The sequence below is a fragment of the Oenanthe melanoleuca genome, chromosome 5 (genome assembly GCF_029582105.1).
Source record: "Oenanthe melanoleuca isolate GR-GAL-2019-014 chromosome 5, OMel1.0, whole genome shotgun sequence".
Lineage (NCBI taxonomy): Eukaryota > Metazoa > Chordata > Aves > Passeriformes > Muscicapidae > Oenanthe > Oenanthe melanoleuca.
The window spans coordinates 10,449,649-10,470,050 of record NC_079339.1 but is presented as its reverse complement, the minus strand read 5'-3'; the positions used below and the strand labels follow the sequence as shown (position 1 = coordinate 10,470,050).

General features: G+C 38.2%; 1 protein-coding gene across 1 annotated transcript; it reads left to right on the top strand.

The window, feature by feature from the left end:
• Position 1: 1 nt before the first annotated feature.
• CTR9 (CTR9 homolog, Paf1/RNA polymerase II complex component) lies at positions 2 to 20,315 on the top strand. Its single transcript, XM_056494170.1, has 25 exons — positions 2 to 157; positions 1,872 to 1,970; positions 2,743 to 2,982; positions 3,344 to 3,461; positions 4,060 to 4,149; positions 5,428 to 5,576; positions 7,885 to 7,992; positions 8,556 to 8,663; positions 8,786 to 9,022; positions 9,738 to 9,827; positions 9,927 to 10,055; positions 10,160 to 10,343; positions 10,937 to 11,025; positions 11,292 to 11,477; positions 11,655 to 11,742; positions 11,983 to 12,131; positions 14,165 to 14,281; positions 14,445 to 14,590; positions 15,975 to 16,046; positions 16,864 to 16,999; positions 17,422 to 17,568; positions 18,011 to 18,168; positions 18,487 to 18,583; positions 18,903 to 19,015; positions 19,254 to 20,315. Exons 1-25 carry the CDS (start codon positions 113 to 115, stop codon positions 19,663 to 19,665), a joined length of 3,507 nt encoding a protein of 1,168 aa, XP_056350145.1. The 5' UTR covers positions 2 to 112; the 3' UTR covers positions 19,666 to 20,315.
• Positions 20,316 to 20,402: the final 87 nt, after the last annotated feature.

Here is a 20,402-nt window from a genome sequence, read left to right as displayed (position 1 = left end):
GGGCCCCGCCCCGCGGCCGAGCACGTCCGGGTCGGGCGCTGCCGTGAGGGGAAGTGCGCGCGGCGGCGGCCCCGGCCCGGACAGCGGCGGCTCCGGCAGCGCTGTCGCCAAGATGTCGCGGGGCTCCATCGAGATCCCTCTGCGGGACACGGACGAGGCGAGTCGGGCGCGGGGAGGGGCAGGGAGGGCGATCGCGGTTGTGCCCCGGGCTCCTAGCCCCGGTGCCGGGTCACAGGTGTGCGTCCCGCCGCGCTCGGTGTCGCAGCGCAGAGGAACCGCTCCGTAAAGTTATCGCACCGCGGGGCTGAAAACTTAATTCAACTTTTCTTTATTTAAGGTGCGCTGTCACAAGCCAAGGTTAGGAAGATTCAAAAGTATGTGGAGATTTGCAGCGTGTAACAAAGTTTGACGTTAAGTCATACCGTGGCAGATACTAAATTAGTAGCTGTGTAAGGTGTTGAAACTTAATTCTTGCAGGTTGAAGAATATTCTTAGTGAACATCTACATCCCTATTCTTCTATGTACACACACATACAATACATATATGTACACATATATACGTGTACACACAGACATTCATATGCACCAATATATATAAGGAAACTAATTTCTGTATGGCTGCTGTTGAGGTTTTAACTCTCACAAGATTGCTTTATTCTATGGCGTTTTGCATGTTCAAGGGCTTTTTCTTTTTTGACAGACATTTCTGTCTGAGGTGTCAGCATGAATTGTCATCTTATTACTGCTGTTCAGTCTAGGACTACTTGGATCCCAAAGTTCTGAATTAATCACTAGGGAATGCAATAAAATACCCCCCCATTCAAGCCTGCTCTTTTTTACTTCCGTGTTTATTTGCTGTATTGGTAATATCTATTTGTCATTCATAACTATTTTAGTTGATGGATGAGGCCATTATCTGTCAAACAGGAGGTGCTGTGCAAGACAAACTCAAAACTAAAGGCAGCAAAAGTTAAGCAGAAATATTTTTGCTGGTACTCTGAAGTCTTGCAGAGTCAAAACTTTATAAAGTTGTTTTATTAAAAAAACCTTTTTATAAAAGCCTTGATAAACTGGATTGCTCTAATTCAGCCTACAGAGAAATGCCAGCGTTGGTAATCAGGGTACAACAACTGCACTTCTTTCTTGCTGTAAAATTAACTTGTAATGCAGATGACTAATTATTAAAGGCAGCATGGCTGAGTAAGGTGAACTAAGAAGCAGTTAAATTGTGTTCCCAAATATCCCACCTGAGGAGTACCTTCCTTTTTCCTCATTTTGTATATCAGAAGATTAGATCAACATGGGAGACTAGTACTCACAAAACAATGTCTGAATGATGAAAAGTTCTTGATGTCATTTGCTGCTCATGTCTACAGTTGTGACTATTCAGAAATTTAGCTGCCTCAATAATCTCTTAATTTCCCAGGGTGTAAGATGACTTTACAAAATTTCAGGAATCTTAGTCTTGGATATTGATTTTCTGACACCAGATGACTTTAAAGAATTTGTCTCTGAGCTAGATCTCTATATTAGGTGTAGGAAAAGTTTTAGGAAGTCAGCAGTGTGCAGTCAAGTCAATTATTAGCTGATTCTGAGCATGAAGTCCATGGTGAAAGAAGTTGAATTAAGATCTCTGCTTATTCTTCTTGACTTGCCCAAACATTGGTTTGTCTTTTCTCTAAAGAGAGACCATCGCTTTCATCTTGCACAGAATGCAGTATATCATCTCTCCTTTCTTTGTCCATAAGCTTGTTTAAACACAAATAATTATTTCTGTTTTGTGCTCTGACAGATCCAGTTTCCTTTGAGCTCAATGATAGATGATGTTTTTAATGCTTTGTGAAAGATGATCTGTGTTGTTTGGTCCTAGGTCATCGAGCTTGACTTCGATCAATTGCCCGAGGGTGATGAAGTTATAAGTATACTGAAACAGGAACACACCCAGCTGCACATATGGATTGCCCTAGCGGTCAGTAAAGATACAAATTGTGTATTTAAATACTGTATTCACATAATCAAATCATAATTTTCATTTCCATACTCTTATGACCAGTGATAACTGAGCTCCGAACTCAGGAACTTTGTGGGGTCATTCAGTCATGGATTCTAGGCCAGATGTTTCTTACTGACATGTGCATATTTGGATTTTAATTTCATCTCTTTTTCCTGATACAATGCCTCTTGAGGGTTGCTTTCTATGTTTTTTTTTCCCTTCAATCCATAGTTTTCCTGGTTTGGGCCTTTGATTACGTGCTTCATAAAAAAGGGGGGGGCAGTATCTATCCTATGGAAAGTATGGTTAAATGTCAAAATGTCAAAGAAGTTCAGAAGAAGAACAGTGGATTCTTCACTTATAAATAGCTCAAAAAACTTGTGTTTTAAGGTGGCGAGGCACTGGCACAGGTTACCCTTAGAAGTTGTGGATACCCCATCCCTGGAAGTGTTCAAGGTCAGGTTGGATGGGCCTTTGAGCAACCTGAGCTGGTGGAATGTGTCCCTGCCCATGGCAGGGGGTTTGGAACGAGATTATCTTCAAGGTCCCTTCCATCCCAGGCTGTTCAGTGATTCTAGGACAGAAAAATATTTGGTATTATCAAAATACTTTTCTCTGATGATACCTACATTTATTCCTGCTTTATCCCTACATCCTGGAAAAAGAGTCTGTGTGATATCTAAAGTGTCAGCTTGGTATGTTATGTACTCACTGGGACAGTGTTGTCTGTTAAAAATGTGTTTTGTAGCTGGAATACTACAAGCAAGGCAAAACAGAAGACTTTGTGAAGCTGCTGGAAGCTGCCCGCATCGATGGCAACCTGGACTACAGAGACCACGAGAAAGATCAGATGACATGTCTGGACACTCTGGCAGCCTACTATGTCCAGCAGGCTCGGAAGGAGAAGAACAAAGACAACAAGAAAGAGCTCATCACTCAGGCCACCCTGCTGTACACTATGGCTGACAAAATCATCATGTACGATCAGGTAAAACTGGTATCTGATCAAAAAAACAGTTTTGTAAATTAGTGATTGTAAAGAAAACAAGTATCGATTCACTAAAGGGAAGATAAAAACTGCTCAAGCTTTACAGTCACATGTGAGCACAACTTGTGTCTGAAATCTGCTTGGTGCTACCAAAAATAATTCTCTCTAGCTTGGCACACCTGATAGAACTACTTCAGTCAACTTTGAAGGTTGGGAAGGAAGGATTGGTATCCTCTTGCTTGATAAATGTAAGAAAAATAATTTAATTGTAAAAAGCATTATAAGGCAGTTCATCTTTCACATAGTCCAGACTTCATATTTTTCAAAGATAAATGTATTGCAAATTTTTTTCCTTGTCTAGAATCACTTGTTGGGAAGAGCCTGCTTTTGCCTGCTTGAAGGTGATAAGATGGACCAAGCTGATGCACAGTTCCACTTCGTGCTCAACCAGTCTCCAAATAATATTCCTGCCCTTCTCGGTATGAGTTTATGGGTACTTGTAAAATCTTGATCTCTCTGGTTGAGATTTGGAATTAATTATGTGTTTAAGAGGGCGTGTGTAGAGAGAACGTGATCAAGACACACATGGCTGAGACTGCTTCAAATTTGGCAAGTACACATAGGTGGAAGAGCTAGGAAAAATGCAGTGCTAACTGGCATCTTCTGAGACCCATGGGCATGCATCCAGTCCAGCTATTTGTGCTTCCCTGATGGTGGCAGTAAAGCTGGACACTGTTAAGGGTGAAGTTACCACTAGTGAGGTAACTACAAGTGTTACAGACTGTAACACTTGTAATTTAAGTTGTTCACTAGTCTTAGTAAGTGTCTTTCCTCTGGACCAATAAGGAATTAAGCTTCTGCATAAAAATATGAAAATGTAAATTTAATGTCTTTTCGTGTTTGCTTTTTTCATATACTTGACATCATCAAATGTAATAAAAGTTATCGTTATCTGAATTTTCTGTTAGATTTTAACTGTAACTTTTGAAAATGGGTACAGCACAAGTTTAACAAATAATACTTGAGCTTCTGGTTTGTAATCTTGGTTTTGTTCTTGATTCTAACATGTTCTAACAGGTAAGGCATGCATTTCTTTCAACAAGAAGGATTATAGAGGAGCCCTTGCCTACTACAAGAAAGCACTGCGTACCAATCCAGGCTGCCCAGGTGAGACAGAAAGTATTTGCTACTGGAAGTATTTGCTCTGCTTGCAAACTAACTCAGTCTTCCTCATTCAAATTCAAAGGGCATTTTTCTGGTCTGTATTTGTCAAAAGAAATCCAGTCCTCATTGTAGAGGGATTTAGGAATTCATTGACTTGAAATATTTCATAATATTTAAGAAGGAAGTTGTGTTTAGGAAAATACTGTTCTTTTTTTAAGTATTACATTTTAAAGAGGTATTAGAAAAAGGGATTTTGCATGTAAGAGAAATTAAAGTTGTATGGGGAGGGAAGGAACTGTTCGAGACTCTTGCAGAATTTCTTTCTCTGTAAGCTCTTGGAATAAGGCTTCAGAAATGATGTAACAATAGTGAAACAAGACATAAAAGCAAAATTCTCCTTCTAGTGCATGATGTGATGTGAGTTTTCCTGGTCTTGTATTATTTTCTTTATGCAAAAATCTGGGAAAGTGATTTTTACTGGCTATAAAAGTGATACATAGGATTTAGATACATGAATTCAAGGTATTTACATAAGGATCATAAATACTTTAAAGTCTCTTGAGACATGTGATAGACTGCCATAACCTATCTGAGAAAAGGTTTATTGCAAAGTTGTTGTGTGTTCTGTGATCTGCTTTACTGTAAGAATGATTGCTACAAAAGCTTTTCAACAAACCTCTTTCCTTTGCCCCCCTTTTTGCTAACAGACACAGGTTTGAAACTGATGTTTATAAATTATCTGTACTCTTAGATAACAAGCAGTCAGAAAGAGCAGTATGATGTGAATTTTCTGTATTAGTCCATCTGTACTTGGTCATGGAAGCTGGAGGATGATAAACAACATGTGAATCTGTTGATCATTTGAGGAGAAATGCCAACTAACTTGTTTATTCATCTGTGTTTTCTGAAGACCTGCTAGTTTGGGGTGAACTTAACTTGCCTAGGAAATGTCCAGCCCTTCCATCTGGCAATTTTTTAATTCTTTTCTCCATTATTTTTAATACATTCCCACAAAAGTAATTTTTTATTTGTTTGGCATTGGAGTCTGTGGGAGATAGATCAGCGTTCTGGGGTTTATGAAGAAATAAAGTCTTACTAAAACATTCAAGTTCATTTTGTGGCCAGCCAAGTATGGGCTGCTGCCTTGAAAAACAGCAGATTGTTAGATGGCTTTACAGGCTTTAAGGAACTATGAAAAATTCTGCTTTCACTCCACATTGTGAAAAAAATGGCATAAAGTTGAAACTTTGGGATTCTGAATGGTGTCATGTTGTTCTCTAGCTGAGGTTCGGTTGGGAATGGGCCACTGCTTCGTGAAACTGAACAAGCTGGAAAAAGCTCGCTTGGCCTTCAGCAGGGCTCTGGAGCTGAATTCCAAGTGTGTCGGGGCCTTGGTTGGGCTGGCTGTTCTGGAACTCAATAATAAGGAGGTGGGTCTGACTTAGGGTCTGAATCCATGCTGTTTACTTTCTTTTAGCTAAAAAAAAGGCAAATTTTTTATCCTTTCAAAGATAGTCTTGTTGTAAAATGGGTAGTAAGTTTTATGATGGAAGAATTTTAAGTCTGTGCTACTATTGAATGATATTATAGATATGTGCTTGTGATGTAAGCAGCACATACTGAATAGCTTTCTTATGTTAAAAATCTTTAATTCTGTTGTTTATAGAAGAGTTAGGTACAGAAAAACCATGCTAGGCTAACTGTTTCATTTAAAATAATAAAAATACATGGTGAGATATGTGAAGGAAGGTCAAGGTAAAAGACATTACCAGGACGTTAAAACAAGTTTTTTAGAAGTTTAAGAGTTAAGAACAAATTTTCAAACAAGTTTCAAAGTTACATTCAGGCATGCATGCTGCATGGTAAACAAAGATTAAGCAAGAAGAAATTTTAACTGGGCTAATAAAGGTACAATTGAGTGGCGATCCACCTTTCTAGGTGCTGTATCACTAGAAAAACACATGCAAATATAGCTTAGTTTGGATTAGCATTAGCATCCATTAGCATGGATTGGCCATCTCAGATATTATCACTGGAGGATGAGACCCTTAAGTGTTTTTAAGAAAATAAATATTGTTATGTAATTGTATGTGGCTGAAATTTAGTGTGCTGCTTTCTGTGGTTCCCTAGAAAGATCTTTTGTTAGTGCAGAATGTCTGAAAATTTCTTAGTTTCCTACTTCGTGGAGGAAAAAAAACCTGTTAATGCTTCCATGAAGAAACTTAAAAAAAAAAAAAAAAAAAAGGGGCCATAAGAGGTTGTTGTTTTTTTTTTCATAAAGCTACAGAGAGAACCAAGAATACTCTAAAGTCAAATTTTAATAAATTCCACAGATGAGAAATTGATGATACTTGGTATCTTTCTTTTCATGAAGATCTTTTTACTGATGTCAAGAGATGAGCCCACTCATCCAAAGATTCAAAAAGCTGTGATTAAAAGCTGAGCCACTCAAAGATGTTTTGTGTTCTTTCTAAGAAATACATCATCTGTGCTTTACTTCAAATTGTTCTCACAACTTTGTAGTAGAAATTAGTGTAACATTGAACAGCTGACACAGGGAAGGGAGAGCACTATAGGGAAAAGATTCTGAGTAATTGGTATCTTTTTTGTGCTTAGATGTTTCTAATATTTCTTCTTCCTGGAAGATGTTATTATGTCAGATGAGGGTTGAGATCACACTGTGCTCTTACTGTGGTCTGTCTGATCTGCTTTGCTTAAATGAAAGCACTTAGAACTTTGGGGCCTCTAGCATACTGGATTTGGTTGAAATTGGACATGAGACTCAACTTCCCGGAAAACTTGGACAAATGCACGGAGTGATTATAAACCACATTTACCTTTGAAAATGAAGGCAGGAATGATTCAATATCTTCTCATCCAGGTGTATTGTTATGCTAGGTTTGGAAAGATTGCACCTCTTCAAACTGAAATTGATTTTTTAGCTGCCTCCATGTTACATTTTAACCTCTTAAAACCTAACCTGTTCAATTAGACAGCTTTCTGCTCATCATAATTACAAAGTGAAGCACAGCCATTAGAAGATTTCTTGATAGCTAGCATTTTTTGGTGTTTCTGTTCAGAAATAAGTACAGATCAAGCTGACATGCTTGTGGTACAGATTTCATGGTTGTCCTAAATAAAGAGCAATTATTTTATCAGTTGTAGATTTGAACTTGTAGGTAAGTCACACTTTTATCCATGGGAAGTTTTCTTTATGGTGTAAAGTTTCTTTAGAAAAGAGTAAGTTGATGCAATGATATTCCTATGTGAACACCTCAAACTTGTACTGATTTTAAAATGAGATCTTAACGTTGTTGTTTAGAATTTGAACACAAAAATATCTTCATTCCACTGTTGAATTAATTGGGTAAAACGTCAAAACCTAGACCAATCACTGGAGACACTGAACAGTGGAAGGAACAGAAGGAAGGCTGTCAGGCTGTGAGTGTGACAGGTCAAAGGACATCAAGACTGTGTCTTTTGGGTTTTTTTGCTTTTTTTGTTTTTTTCCTTGAAAGTCCTGCTGTGCTCTTTTCCATCCCTCTATGGTAGCTTCATTTCCCGTTTTCCACCTGTATGCTGCAGGAAGAAAAGCCAGTAGCTGGATTTACTTTTTTTTGGTGAGCTCAGTATGGTGGTGTCAGAAATCCTGAGCAGCCTAGACTGAAATTAGTTTTGAAGATGGTAACAAGATACAGATATTGAGATGTTGCTGATACCTGTCAATGTTTCATTTAGGCTGATTCCATCAAGAATGGTGTTCAACTCCTCTCTAGAGCTTACACTATTGATCCCAGTAATCCAATGGTGTTGAATCACTTGGCTAATCACTTCTTTTTCAAGAAGGTAAGAGGTGGCTGAAATTTTACAGTTAAATGCTTGATAACCTCTGAACAGCAAGAATTCTGGTGTTGAATTCAAATACATTTCATCTGGTGCCTAATGTCTGTTAATCTAGATGAACAAGTGTGAGGTTTTTGCCCTGAATTGTGTATAAACCTTTCTCAAGAAAACCAAGAAAAGGTACACTTACTTAAATCAAAATCGACTTAGTGTCCAGAAAGGGTTTTGGGTTTTTGATGCTGGAGATTTTTTTTTTGTTTGATTGGGGTTTTTGTTGGTTTGTTTCTCCCCCTCCTCACTCCTCCATGCTTTAAAACATGAAATAGAGAAAAGAATCCTAGCTGAAACTAAATCTGTTGTTATTTAGTCAGTGCTGTAACAAAAGCTTTGTTATATTTTCCAGCTATCCATGTTTAAATCATAAAATCACTTGACCATAAATAAAGTGAAGACTTCCAAATTTCATTTAACTTCTTTCCTTTTTTTTTTTTTTTTTTTTTTTTTTTTTTTTTTTTTTGTTTTGTTTTGTTTTGTTTTGTTTTGTTTTGTTTTGTTTTTTTTGTCAGGACTATGGTAAAGTGCAACATTTGGCTCTTCATGCTTTCCATAACACAGAAGTGGAAGCGATGCAGGCAGAGAGCTGTTACCAGCTGGCGAGGTCTTTTCATGTGCAGGTAGGGCAGTTTTTAAAAGTCCCCTTTGAGCTCACATTTTTTAAAAGTCTCTGTTATAAAAGTTCATGCAAAGGTTGCCTTTTAAAATACTGACTGTTCTTCATTTGATTCCTTTTAATTAGGAAGATTATGATCAAGCTTTCCAGTATTATTACCAGGCCACTCAGTTTGCCTCATCTTCTTTCGTACTTCCGTTTTTTGGATTGGGTCAAATGTACATTTATCGAGGGGACAAAGAGAATGCTTCACAATGCTTTGAAAAAGTCTTGAAAGCCTATCCTAACAATTATGAGACTATGAAAATCCTTGGGTCTCTTTATGCAGCTTCAGAAGACCAGGAGAAACGGGATATTGCAAAGGTGAGTTTTCCTTCTGTCAGCATTATGTATTTACATGTAAGAGTAGAAATTGGAAATCAGACTGTTCCTTAAGTTGAATAAAACTCAGGTAGCTGTGGATAGGGAATATTTCATATGGGCTTATGAGGGATCTTCCTGTCTGTAAAGAGTCACAACTTCTGGACAGAACTGAGACTACACTGGGCTCTGGGTAAAGCCCTGTCCAGGAATTTAGAGAAGCCCCAGCCTCATGTCTCTTTTTGGTATGTGAAAAAGGCAGAATTCTTTCCACATATATATATAAAATTCTCTGAAGATGGGAAGTTAGCTCATTATTTTCCTGAAGACAGCTAATCAGCTGGTGATTTCCAGAAAGCACTTGTCTTGCCTTGGCTTATCTGGAAGGAGAGTAATACTGTTTTTTTAAATGAAAGGTATTTTAAATCTAATGTTGGGTAGATAAATGCAAGAAATGTTAGACATTTCTCTAGCTTTTCATGTTGATGTAATAGCCTTTGCTTCTCTAAGACTTGAAGCAGGTGTTCTGTTCTACAGAAGAGTAGAATAATGAAGGAAGGAAACTAACGCAGATTTCTTACTGTGTTATTTAGGATGTTTGTTTCTGCGGTATGGTGTATTTTCCAGTGTTAAGGTTAATGCCTTCACTCTTATTTCTATTTTTTTGAACAGGCTGTGTGTCTTCAAATTGGCTTAATTAACTTCTCTTGTTTTTCAGGGGCATTTAAAGAAAGTCACAGAACAATATCCTGATGATGTAGAGGCATGGATTGAGCTAGCCCAAATTCTAGAACAGACTGATATACAGGTATTATTAATACACACTTGGTGTATTCTGTGTGTGCTTTTCACAAGAGCATGTAGTGCTCATTCTCTTCTTTCATCCACTTTCTGTTTCTTTCCAAAGGGTGCTCTGTCAGCCTATGGAACAGCCACACGCATTCTGCAGGAGAAAGTACAGGCTGATGTCCCGCCAGAGATCCTGAATAATGTGGGTGCCCTGCACTTCAGGCTGGGAAACCTGGGAGAAGCAAAGGTATGCATTTACTCACAGTTTGAATGGTGTTTCTTGTTCACACAGAAGTTTTTCTTTGAGGATATTCTGAAGTGCTTCATTCCTTTTTTCTTTCTGTACTTCAGAAATACTTCTTGGCCTCGCTGGATCGTGCAAAGGCAGAGGCTGAGCATGATGAGCATTACTACAATGCCATCTCTGTGACAACATCCTACAACCTTGCCAGGCTCTACGAGGCCATGTGTGAATTTCATGAAGCAGAAAAGCTCTATAAAAACATTTTGAGAGAACATCCAAATTACGTTGATTGTAAGAAACATTTGATATTTCAGTTCTGCAGTTGTCTGTATAATACCAAAAATCTTCTGGTTGACAGTGTCTTCTGCTCTCCTTATGTCTGTCTTTTTTTGTTTTCACAGTATTTTGGGGCTGACCTGTTCTGTTTGGCACACATCATGCCCCAGCCTCATCTCTCACCTTTTCCCTGCTTATTTTCCATTTTTACCGGCAGATACCCTTCCCAAAGTTATGGAGGTGGGAGAACTATTTAAAGTGGAGGGAAGAGAATGACATAACTGATGGATCCTTATTTCTTTGCAGTTTTTCAGTTGGCTTTAACTTATGAAGCCAGTTTAACACATTTACAAAACTTTTGACTGTCCAAAGCCTGCAGTTTTTGTATGGCCATCGTGGGTGCGAGTTCCTCTTCATGTTGTATTTCTCATTGAATAGAATAGAATATGAATAGAATTTTAAAGATGTCTTAGTGATGCCTTAGCTGATGAAGAGAAAGATTGCTTTTGAAACGCATGCATGGACAATATTTTCTTTGTTCAAGATGACTTTAACCTGTTCCCTGTTCCTGATTTTTATTTTATTTTATTTTCTATTTTTATTTTCAGGCTACTTGCGCTTGGGAGCTATGGCCAGGGATAAAGGGAATTTTTATGAGGCTTCTGATTGGTTTAAAGAAGCACTTCAGATAAATCAGGTTTGTAACCCTATAAGCATTTAACATTAAAACACTCTAAATAATAAGTTAACTTAAAATTTAATTTTCCTCTTTTTGTGTTTTTATTTTGTTTATTGACATAAACTAGGGGAAGAAGAGAGAGTTGCCAGATCTGTTCTCTGTGTTTTGTTTGGGATTGTTTTGAATATGGAATTATGTTTAAGAAAAGTAACACCTTATACTTGGAAAAGAACCCTTGCAAAGGAAAAGAGTACTTTTGTAACTTAGAGTGAATTTTTATTTAGGATCATCCAGATGCTTGGTCTCTGATTGGCAATCTTCATTTGGCTAAACAAGAGTGGGGTCCAGGACAGAAGAAATTTGAAAGAATATTGAAGCAGCCCTCCACACAAAATGATACTTATTCCATGCTGGCTCTTGGCAATGTCTGGTTGCAGACTCTCCATCAACCCACAAGAGACAGAGAAAAGGTAATGGGCAGCTCTGTGCCCTCTGTGTGGGTTTGTTTATTTTTTTGTATGTTGTTAGCTATTCAGAGCCTCTTCTTGATGTCTGTTTGGCATCTTGTAGTTCATAAAATCTCTGGGTAGATCTTTTTGTACCCCACTGTAGAAGTGAGTGATGAATTGGGGCATTTCTTTCTGCAGGAGAAACGTCACCAGGACCGTGCATTAGCCATCTACAAGCAAGTCCTCAGAAATGACCCAAAGAACTTGTATGCTGCTAATGGCATAGGTGAATATCAGACTGTAGTTTTCCTTCAGAGGTGATCATATTCTTATATAAAGCATTGATTCTGATAGAGAATTGTTCATTCAGGGCCTGAACACTGTAGAGTGGAGCCCAGGAAATTGCAACTATGTCAGTTTTTGAAGGGGCACTTTATTGAGGCAGTATTGAATATTCTGTGGTACTTGAACCACATGTGGTGCATGAACCTGTAAGCTCACACTGTCCATATTCCTCTCCCCTCAGGAGCTGTCTTGGCACATAAAGGATATTTCCGTGAAGCTCGTGATGTTTTTGCCCAAGTGAGAGAGGCCACAGCAGATATCAGCGATGTGTGGCTGAATTTGGCACATATCTACGTGGAGCAGAAACAGTACATCAGTGCTGTGCAGATGGTAACATCTTCACATTGAACTGCCTCCTGTCTCTCTGTTGTCAGGGCAGCTGGGAAAGTTTCTGAGCAGTGTTTTAACAAATTCTAGGCCTGTTTCTAACAAGCTGTTGGCTGTCAAGTCTAGACTTAGTAACTGACTGCAAAATGTAGGCGAGGGGTAACAAAGCATTTATCAACTTTTATACTTTTTTTGGTACAGGGTTAGAATTTTGATTGTGGAATAAATCAGAGGGGTTTCAGTCAATGTAGTTAGTGTATGTGATATATATTCAGATGTTTCCAAAGTAAGTAAATACAATTTGCTGCTGGGATTTTCTTCTAAATAGCAACAATTCCTATTTTTGTTCTTGTAAACGACCATATGACTACTTTAAGAGCTGCCTTAAAAGCTGACTGGGCTGTGATTTCACTCACCACAGTTAAAATCACAGAATAATTGATGTTGGAAGAAATCTGTTGAGGCCGGCTAGTTTGACCTGTGCCCAAGCAAGTAAATGTTCAAGTGTCAACCTATTCTGTGTAAATTGACTCAATTAGCTGATGAAAAGCATACAAATAAGCTTAAAAACACAGCATATGTTGAACAGGACAGAAACTAAGAACAAACTTGTGTCATTTAAGATGAGTCCTTATTGAGGCTCAAAAATGCTTCATTCAGAGCTATTCTGAAGCTTTTTGTGATGCTTAATGAAGAAGTGTTACTTGGCCTTTCTTATATGATCAGGAGCTCAGTAGTCACTGTCCTTCAGTGAACTATTGTTAGCAAGCTTTGGCAACACAGTCACATTCACTCTGTTGTATGGGATCTGTCGTTTTTTTTTAGCACTTTGTCTATTTTTATTGACAAAAAGCCTGATGAAAATCTCATTTTAGCAATTGTTTAAGCAGTGAATCACAGTGGGGAAGTGGGTATCACTTTCACCTATCGATTTGGGAGAAAAAATATTTTACTCATTTGCTAATTTATTTAAGAAAAGGTGTTATTAGAAATGTGTTTATTTACTGAAGTGTTTTATTGTTCCCTGGGTTCTGCTGTGCAGTCACAGTATGAAATACCTTATATTGGACTCAAAGGGAGACAAATTGTATTTACTAGCCCAGCTTACTGCAGCCACAATAATCATCCTACCGAGTTCTCTACCATAAAGCATACAAATCTGAGGCAGCTTGAGCTAAACACAAAATCTCTGATGCTGAAGGTGCTCACAACAGTGAGATGCAAAAGTGACAACCTCAGGTGTTACAGTTCAGGGCAGTTTTTCTATACTTGAGCTGCAAATAAAACTTGTTATTGTATTCCTTGTTATTTTGAAGGCTTACAGAGGGTGAAGGGTTCCTTGAGAAAAGAGTATGTCAAACAGAAGGTGCTTTTTACTGAAAGTTAGAAAGTTTGGTATCTTTTAAGTCTATAATTCTAGACCCACAAAAGTTATAGTAACAAGTCTTTTTTACACTTTAGAGAAATTGATATCCCTTGGCATAGCTAAGTTCCTCAGCTGGGTGGACAGAAAAAAACATGATGTTATCTGGAAAGTCTGAATTTTAATTTTTTTAAACTAATTACATCAGATACTTGGAATTACTATATTAGATATATTTCAAATATCTGATATGAATAAAGAAATTGATTTAAAGATAAAATAGATTAAAGAAATTTTATTCCCCCCTGCCCCCTCGTACTGTGGAGAATATTCGAGTGGTCTTAAAATAAGTCATGTTGGTTGGACTTTGTTGCAGTAAATGGCACTTTAAAAAGTATTTGTTTTTATTTAAGACCTACAGAGCCTTCTGGGCTACAGCCAGTTTGTAGGAAAAAGCACATATTTGCTATGGAATAGGAGAGAGAATGTTCTGATCAGTGAAAAGGAGACACCATGTAGCATAACACACTTCTTTAAAAGACAAAAGCAAAAAACCCCAAATTAGCAGTAATGCTTTTTAGGAATAGAAACATTTGCTAGAGTTAGTTAAGTTAACCAAAATAACAAACTACTGTCGCCTCTTTCTTTGATTTTTTTTTTTCTTTTATTTCAGTATGAAAACTGCCTCAGAAAGTTCTATAAGCATCAAAACACTGAAGTGTTGTTATATTTGGCCCGGGCGCTGTTTAAATGTGGCAAATTACAGGAATGCAAACAAACTTTGTTAAAGGTATGGATCTCATGGATCAGAGAATAAAATTAGTGTTAGTTGATGTGTGTTTGTGTTTCTTTAAATTTGGTGGTCTGGGGTTGAAATGATGGTGTTTATTATCTGTATGTCATTTCTGTAGCATGTTGTAGCTTATCTTAAAAACATTTGTTTTTTTTTCCAGGCCAGGCATGTGGCTCCAAGCGATACAGTCCTCATGTTTAATGTGGCTTTAGTGCTGCAAAGACTTGCTACCTCTGTCCTGAAAGATGAAAAAAGCAATCTGAAGGAAGTGCTTAATGCTGTGAAAGAGCTGGAGCTTGCCCACAGGTAAAGATCATTTGTTTCTAATAATTATAATCTGTTCTGTTGTCCCCTTATGGTATACTTGCAGTATTGAGCACAAATCTGGTTAGAAGAGCAATCATCTTCTATAAAGCACTGTGTAATTCTAGAGTTTCTGGTAGGAAAACAAAAGATTGGGCCTGACAAAACTGTGTGTTCAGATTTTGTTCCAGAATCAGTTTTGTTTGACCAGGTGCCAAAGTGTGTTTCTCAAAGAGTTTTGTTATTGCTGTGACAATGCTCTTCTAAGAAATGCACAGTTGAAAAGATGTTGACAATTATTCTTCAACTTGAATACTATTTTATAACTTCTTTCAAAGCAAGCTATAAGGCTTAAAAGCAAATCTGTTTATCTCACATAAGCATAATTAATGACTGGCAGTCCCTTAAAACTAATTTTATCCTCCTTTTGGCAGTAAAGCCCAAGTACTGTCACAGTTTAAGAACTGAAGCAGTTTCTTAAGTGCATTTGAGATATTTTAGTTCTGTTTAAAAAACAATAATATAAAATTTTGTGTGGACACCAGTGTGATTAATCTGATCCAGTTGCCACCATCCTTGAACAGAGCTTTCAACCATTTATCTGCATTTTCAACCTGCTCCTAGGTGTAGCTGGTGCATGATTTGTGCATTCCGAGCTCAATTGTTGAGGATAGAAGTTCTAACTTAAATTTAATGAGAAGCTTGTTATTTATTGCCTCAAAGAAGCTGCATAAATTTATTCTTGTCTATTAATTAAAATTTTTGGAAAATGCTCTCCATAGTCTAGACCTCAAGCAAGGAATTATATTCATATATCCAAGAACTTCAGTCTAGCACAAAAATGTGTCTGAGGGTATATGGGAAGAAACCGTGCCAATCTTGAAAGTTAGAAGTAATTTTCTTTTAAATTGGAGAAACTTTTCAAAGCCCTGATCATCATACCTTACTGATCTACTTGGAAGTTTGTTTTATTCTCAAGGGCCTGTCCACTAGGTCAAGGAGGCTGTTCTGAAAGGATTTTTGGAAAACAAGTTTTCCTTCCTTCTCTTATGCTGAATTCAAGCATGTAATCTGTAACAGAAAAGGAATCAATCTGTTGGGGGTGAGCAAAGTCCTTACTGGTAGAAGCCAGTAGATGAAATCTCAGGACTCTCTTCCAAATCTTTCCTCTCCGGAATTGTTCTAGAATGCCTTAAATTTGGAGAACTCTGAATGCACTTTTTAACTGTTAAAAGGTGCTGTATTAAAAGATGTTGGCACAGAGGAAATTGGCAAGATTTCCTCATCTGTTGAGTTTTACAGGTTTGTAATTCAGGAGTAAATGCTTGAAATACATGTCTAAGTAATACCATATTTTCTTAATTTGGTTTCTTGTGATTTTCTCTAGGTACTTCAGTTACTTGAGTAAAGTAGGTGATAAGATGAGATTTGACTTGGCACTTGCTGCTACAGAAGCCAGGTAAAAAAAAGAAAAAAACAGCAACCCACAAACAAATCCTTCATTCAGATTCTAAGTGGAATATTTTTGTCCTGGGTTTTTTTTTAAATTAAAACTAAATTCCAAAACTTCAACTCTCAGTTTCTCATAACAGTAGAAATACAAGTGCAGGGTCACTCCCTACTACTATTTCATTCTTTTCCTGTGTTTCACTTCTGCACATTCTTGTAAGATTTCCATAGCCCCATACAGATACCATGTGTTTGCCATCCTGCACTGTACATCTGCATGGGTATCTTTGAAGCACTTTGTGCAGAGAAGAAAATTTCAATATTAAAAGCTGATGTCATTTTGGCCTCATCTGGAAGAAGGTGTTGAAAGCACTTTGCTTTAATGTTTCATGTGACTTGGACTCTTTATGCAGCCTTAACTCTCACACCGTTGGGTTTTTTAAGCTTGAATTTTGCCCTACCTTTCCAATTAGGTTTGTTAGATCATTATGATTAAATATAAGTTCTTATTAACCATACTTCTGATGATCTCCAGATTGGTTGGCATGATTCCTTTTATGTTCATGTGTGGGTTTTCTGTATATGAACTGGCTGAGTTTGAAGTGTGAAGCAATATGTTCTGAAATGATCCATTGGAAGATAAATTAGCTTACTAAAAATGCTTTAATTGACTCAAAAATCTGCACTGCTCTTCTTTTCTCTCTTGCAAGTGGCTGTTTTTTTAGTTCATTGGGGATATGAACATAGTGTAGTGATGCAGGCACTTTATAAAAGCATTTATTTTTGTGTTTGCCACCTTGCCTTACCTGAAAACATTGGATTTGCAGGCAATGCTCTGACTTACTGAGCCAGGCCCAGTATCACGTGGCTCGGGCACGCAAGCAGGATGAGGAGGAGAGGGAGCTGCGTGCCAAGCAGGAGCAGGAGAAGGAGCTGCTTCGCCAGAAACTGCTTAAAGAACAGGTTTTATTCCACTAAATTCTGTATATTGTATTTTATCAGAACACAGTGACAATATGTGTGCTTCTGCTGCTCTGGGGTGGTACCTAGTAGCTATATGTCTTAGTCATAGTAAGTGCTAGCTGAAAATATTACAGCTAGCAGGTGATGCTCTTTCTTCCCCATGGTCTCAGAAATATGTAGTTGTATAATGAAATAAAATAGATGTGCCAGAAGTTCTGCCATCAGACTTTTACCTATTCTACCATGGGCTTTTTTGTAGAAAACTTTTTGTAAAAAACTTTTTTATTCTGCTTCTGCTGTGACACGGAGCATCAAAAAGCAATTTTCCAGTCTCCTGACAGCAAATAATTTCTGTGCCTGCTGTTATAATCACCGTGGTGGTGCAAATACAATGGTAATGGTTGGCTTCCTTGGTCTTTCAGGAAGAGAAGCGCCTGAGAGAAAAAGAAGAGCAGAAGAAACTTCTGGAACAAAGAGCTCAATATGTGGAGAAGACCAAGAATATTCTGATGTTCACTGGTGAAGTAGAAGGATCAAAGGAGAAAAAACGTGGTGGCGGTGGAGGCAGGGTAGAACAGAATTTTTTAATCTCTTTCTGTTTTTTTTTTTTTCTTTTATACCTCCTTAATTTTCCCCTTCTGATATATGGTCTCTTGCAGGAGCACAGGTTGTTAATTTCAAGCTCCTAGGCTCTACTGAGTAAAACTGCACAGGTTTAATATTTAAAGGTCAAAATTGGAAGCCAGTACTTAAAATTTCTGAGTGTGGTGGCATTAAAATGTGTTCAATTGTTAAAATAACATAAGATTATCTTATTATGTGCCAGTTCTGAATCGGTTTCTAAATGATACTCATCTTGTGCTATCTTTGCCATAGCCTCTAGAAAGTCTGTATTTTTTCTGTTTTTTCTCTTTCAGAATGTATTCAGGTAGATTTCCATTTTGAAGTGTTTCCTGGTAGCTTTGTAACTGGGATGTGAATAATAGGTTGCATTGTCTGTGTTTCTTACAGCGTTCCAAGAAAGGAGCAGGGGAGTTTGACGAGTTCGTCAATGATGACAGTGATGAAGATCTGCCCATCTCCAGAAAGAAAAAGAAGAGGAAGGGCAGTGGCAGTGAACAGGATGGGGAAGAAGAGGAGGGTGAGAGAAAGAAGAAGAAGAGGAGGAGGTAGTTGATACTTTAATTAATTAATTATTAATTAATGTTAATTTCATGTTAGACTTCCCCAAGCAATAGTAGGGCTTTTAAGTATATTCTCCACATCTTTTGTAACAGTTTAAAAACAAACTCTTATCAAGAGGTCACGTGGTTATTTTTTACTTACACATTGCACGTTATTAGACTTAAACAACCACTCTGTGAAAGAAGTAGGAGTAACAACAATTGATAAACTGGACATTCCTTGAGACTGGTATTTTTGTATTTTTTAAGGTTTTTTTGCAATATTATGCTTTATATGCCATATAAAATGTGTTTCTGTTCAAGACCCCAGAAGGCAGAAGAAGGGAGTGATGATGAAGAACACGAAAATGGCCCGCGGCCTAAAAAGCGACGTCCACCCAAAGCAGAGAAGAAGAAGGCTGTAAGTTAACCCTGAGTAACTGCATCACTCTCTAAATATGCATTTGGAGTTCAGCATTACCCTGGTCAAGAGAGATTTATTAATGTTGAAAATTACAGCAAAACCTCTTGAAAGCCAACTGGCCTTAGAGCTTATTTTTATCCTCCTGCCCTGTTGCTACTGCTGCTTCAAGGATGAAAAGGATATTTCCAAAGCCACCTAGAATTAAGTGATAGTAAATGGAAAATTTTTTAAAAGCATGTCTGGTTTTCTGAACATGTTTCTACATTTGGGCCCTGTGCCACATGAACAAGCAGCCCTTTGTTTTCCTTCTATACAGCCCAAACCAGAACGTCTGCCTCCTTCAATGAAAGGAAAGATCAAATCAAAAGCCATCATTTCATCAAGTGATGATTCTTCTGATGAGGACAAACTCAAAATTGCTGATGATGGGTAAGAACCTTAATTAACTTTGTATGAACTTAGAGTTTCAATGCATGCCATCAAGAGAAAACGCAGTGTTAATGAGATAACACAAAGATATGAGAAATTTTTCATTGCACTCACACCATCCCTTCCCAGTGCAAATTAATTCCACTCATTCTTCTAACACTAGCATTACCCAAATCCTGGTGTCTTGCTAAAGGGAGCACCTTTTAATGCCATTTTCCCTCTCTGCTTTTCCCCACAGGCACGCTAGAAACAGCAACAGCGATTCCGAGGACGGGGAGCAGCAGCACAGCAAACGCATCGTTTCCGACAGCGATTCCGATGCCAGGAACAAGTCCGGCAGCGAGGCCGGCACTCCCCGCAGGTCCAGCGCCCGCGCGTCCGAGGAGGAGTCTGACAGCGACAGGTCCCCGAGGAAGAGGCGGCGCTCCGAGTCGGAGCAGTCGGACAATGAGTCCGTGCAGTCGGGGAGGAGCCGCGGCTCCGGCGGCTCCGAGAACGAGTCGCGCCCGGCCTCGCGCAGCGCCGAGTCCGACAGGGACTCCGAGAGGGGCTCTGACCACGAGGGCTCTGCCAGAGCTTCCGGGAACGAGTCCGAGCCAGAGGCATCCAATGATGAGGGCTCTGAAGGGGGCTCGGATGACAGCGATTAGAGCTGCATTACAGACCATCTTTTAAAAACCTTCATGTAAATATGTCTCAGTTACAGGGGAGATAGAATTTTTATATTTCGAAACTGTGATTTAAAGAACCTTAATGTTTTAGTAAACTGTTGTGAGACCTTTCTGTTAGTTACTAGTGGATGTTTCTCTAAGTTGGCTTAATGCTGTATTTTTAAATTGAAACCACTGTAGGTGCACAGAATCTCTGTCCTGTAGTCAGCACACCAAGGATGGAATGCATGTAAAAGCTATGGAACTTTACGTGGCTCAGTGTGGCTAAAACTTTGTTCTGTGATAATACATGCATAGATGGATCTTAAAATCCTGCCAGATGTGACAAGAGCTGTGGATATTTATCTTTTTCCTCAGTCGGAGTAAAGGTCAGTAGGGAGGTTTTTCTTACTTTCTGGTAAAGAATAAATGTGCCACGATGCAGCTCTTTTATGTTTTCCAGAGTTTGTTCTTTTGCTTCTGTTTTTGTGTTAAATCAATTGAAAATATGCAGATCTTAGAGAAATTTTATAAACTAGTGATGCAGATGTAGATGAAATATTTAAATTGGCTGGTAAAGACATTTGGGAGAACTCTGTATTACTTGAGAAAGTGAAGCTGCAAGTGTTGCAATAAAATGTTCTTGCTTATTTTCTTGGAGTGATTTATTTTACTCCTTTGAAGGTATAAGCAGAATACCTGAAGACGTTGGATTTGACAATAGAATCTGTTTGGAG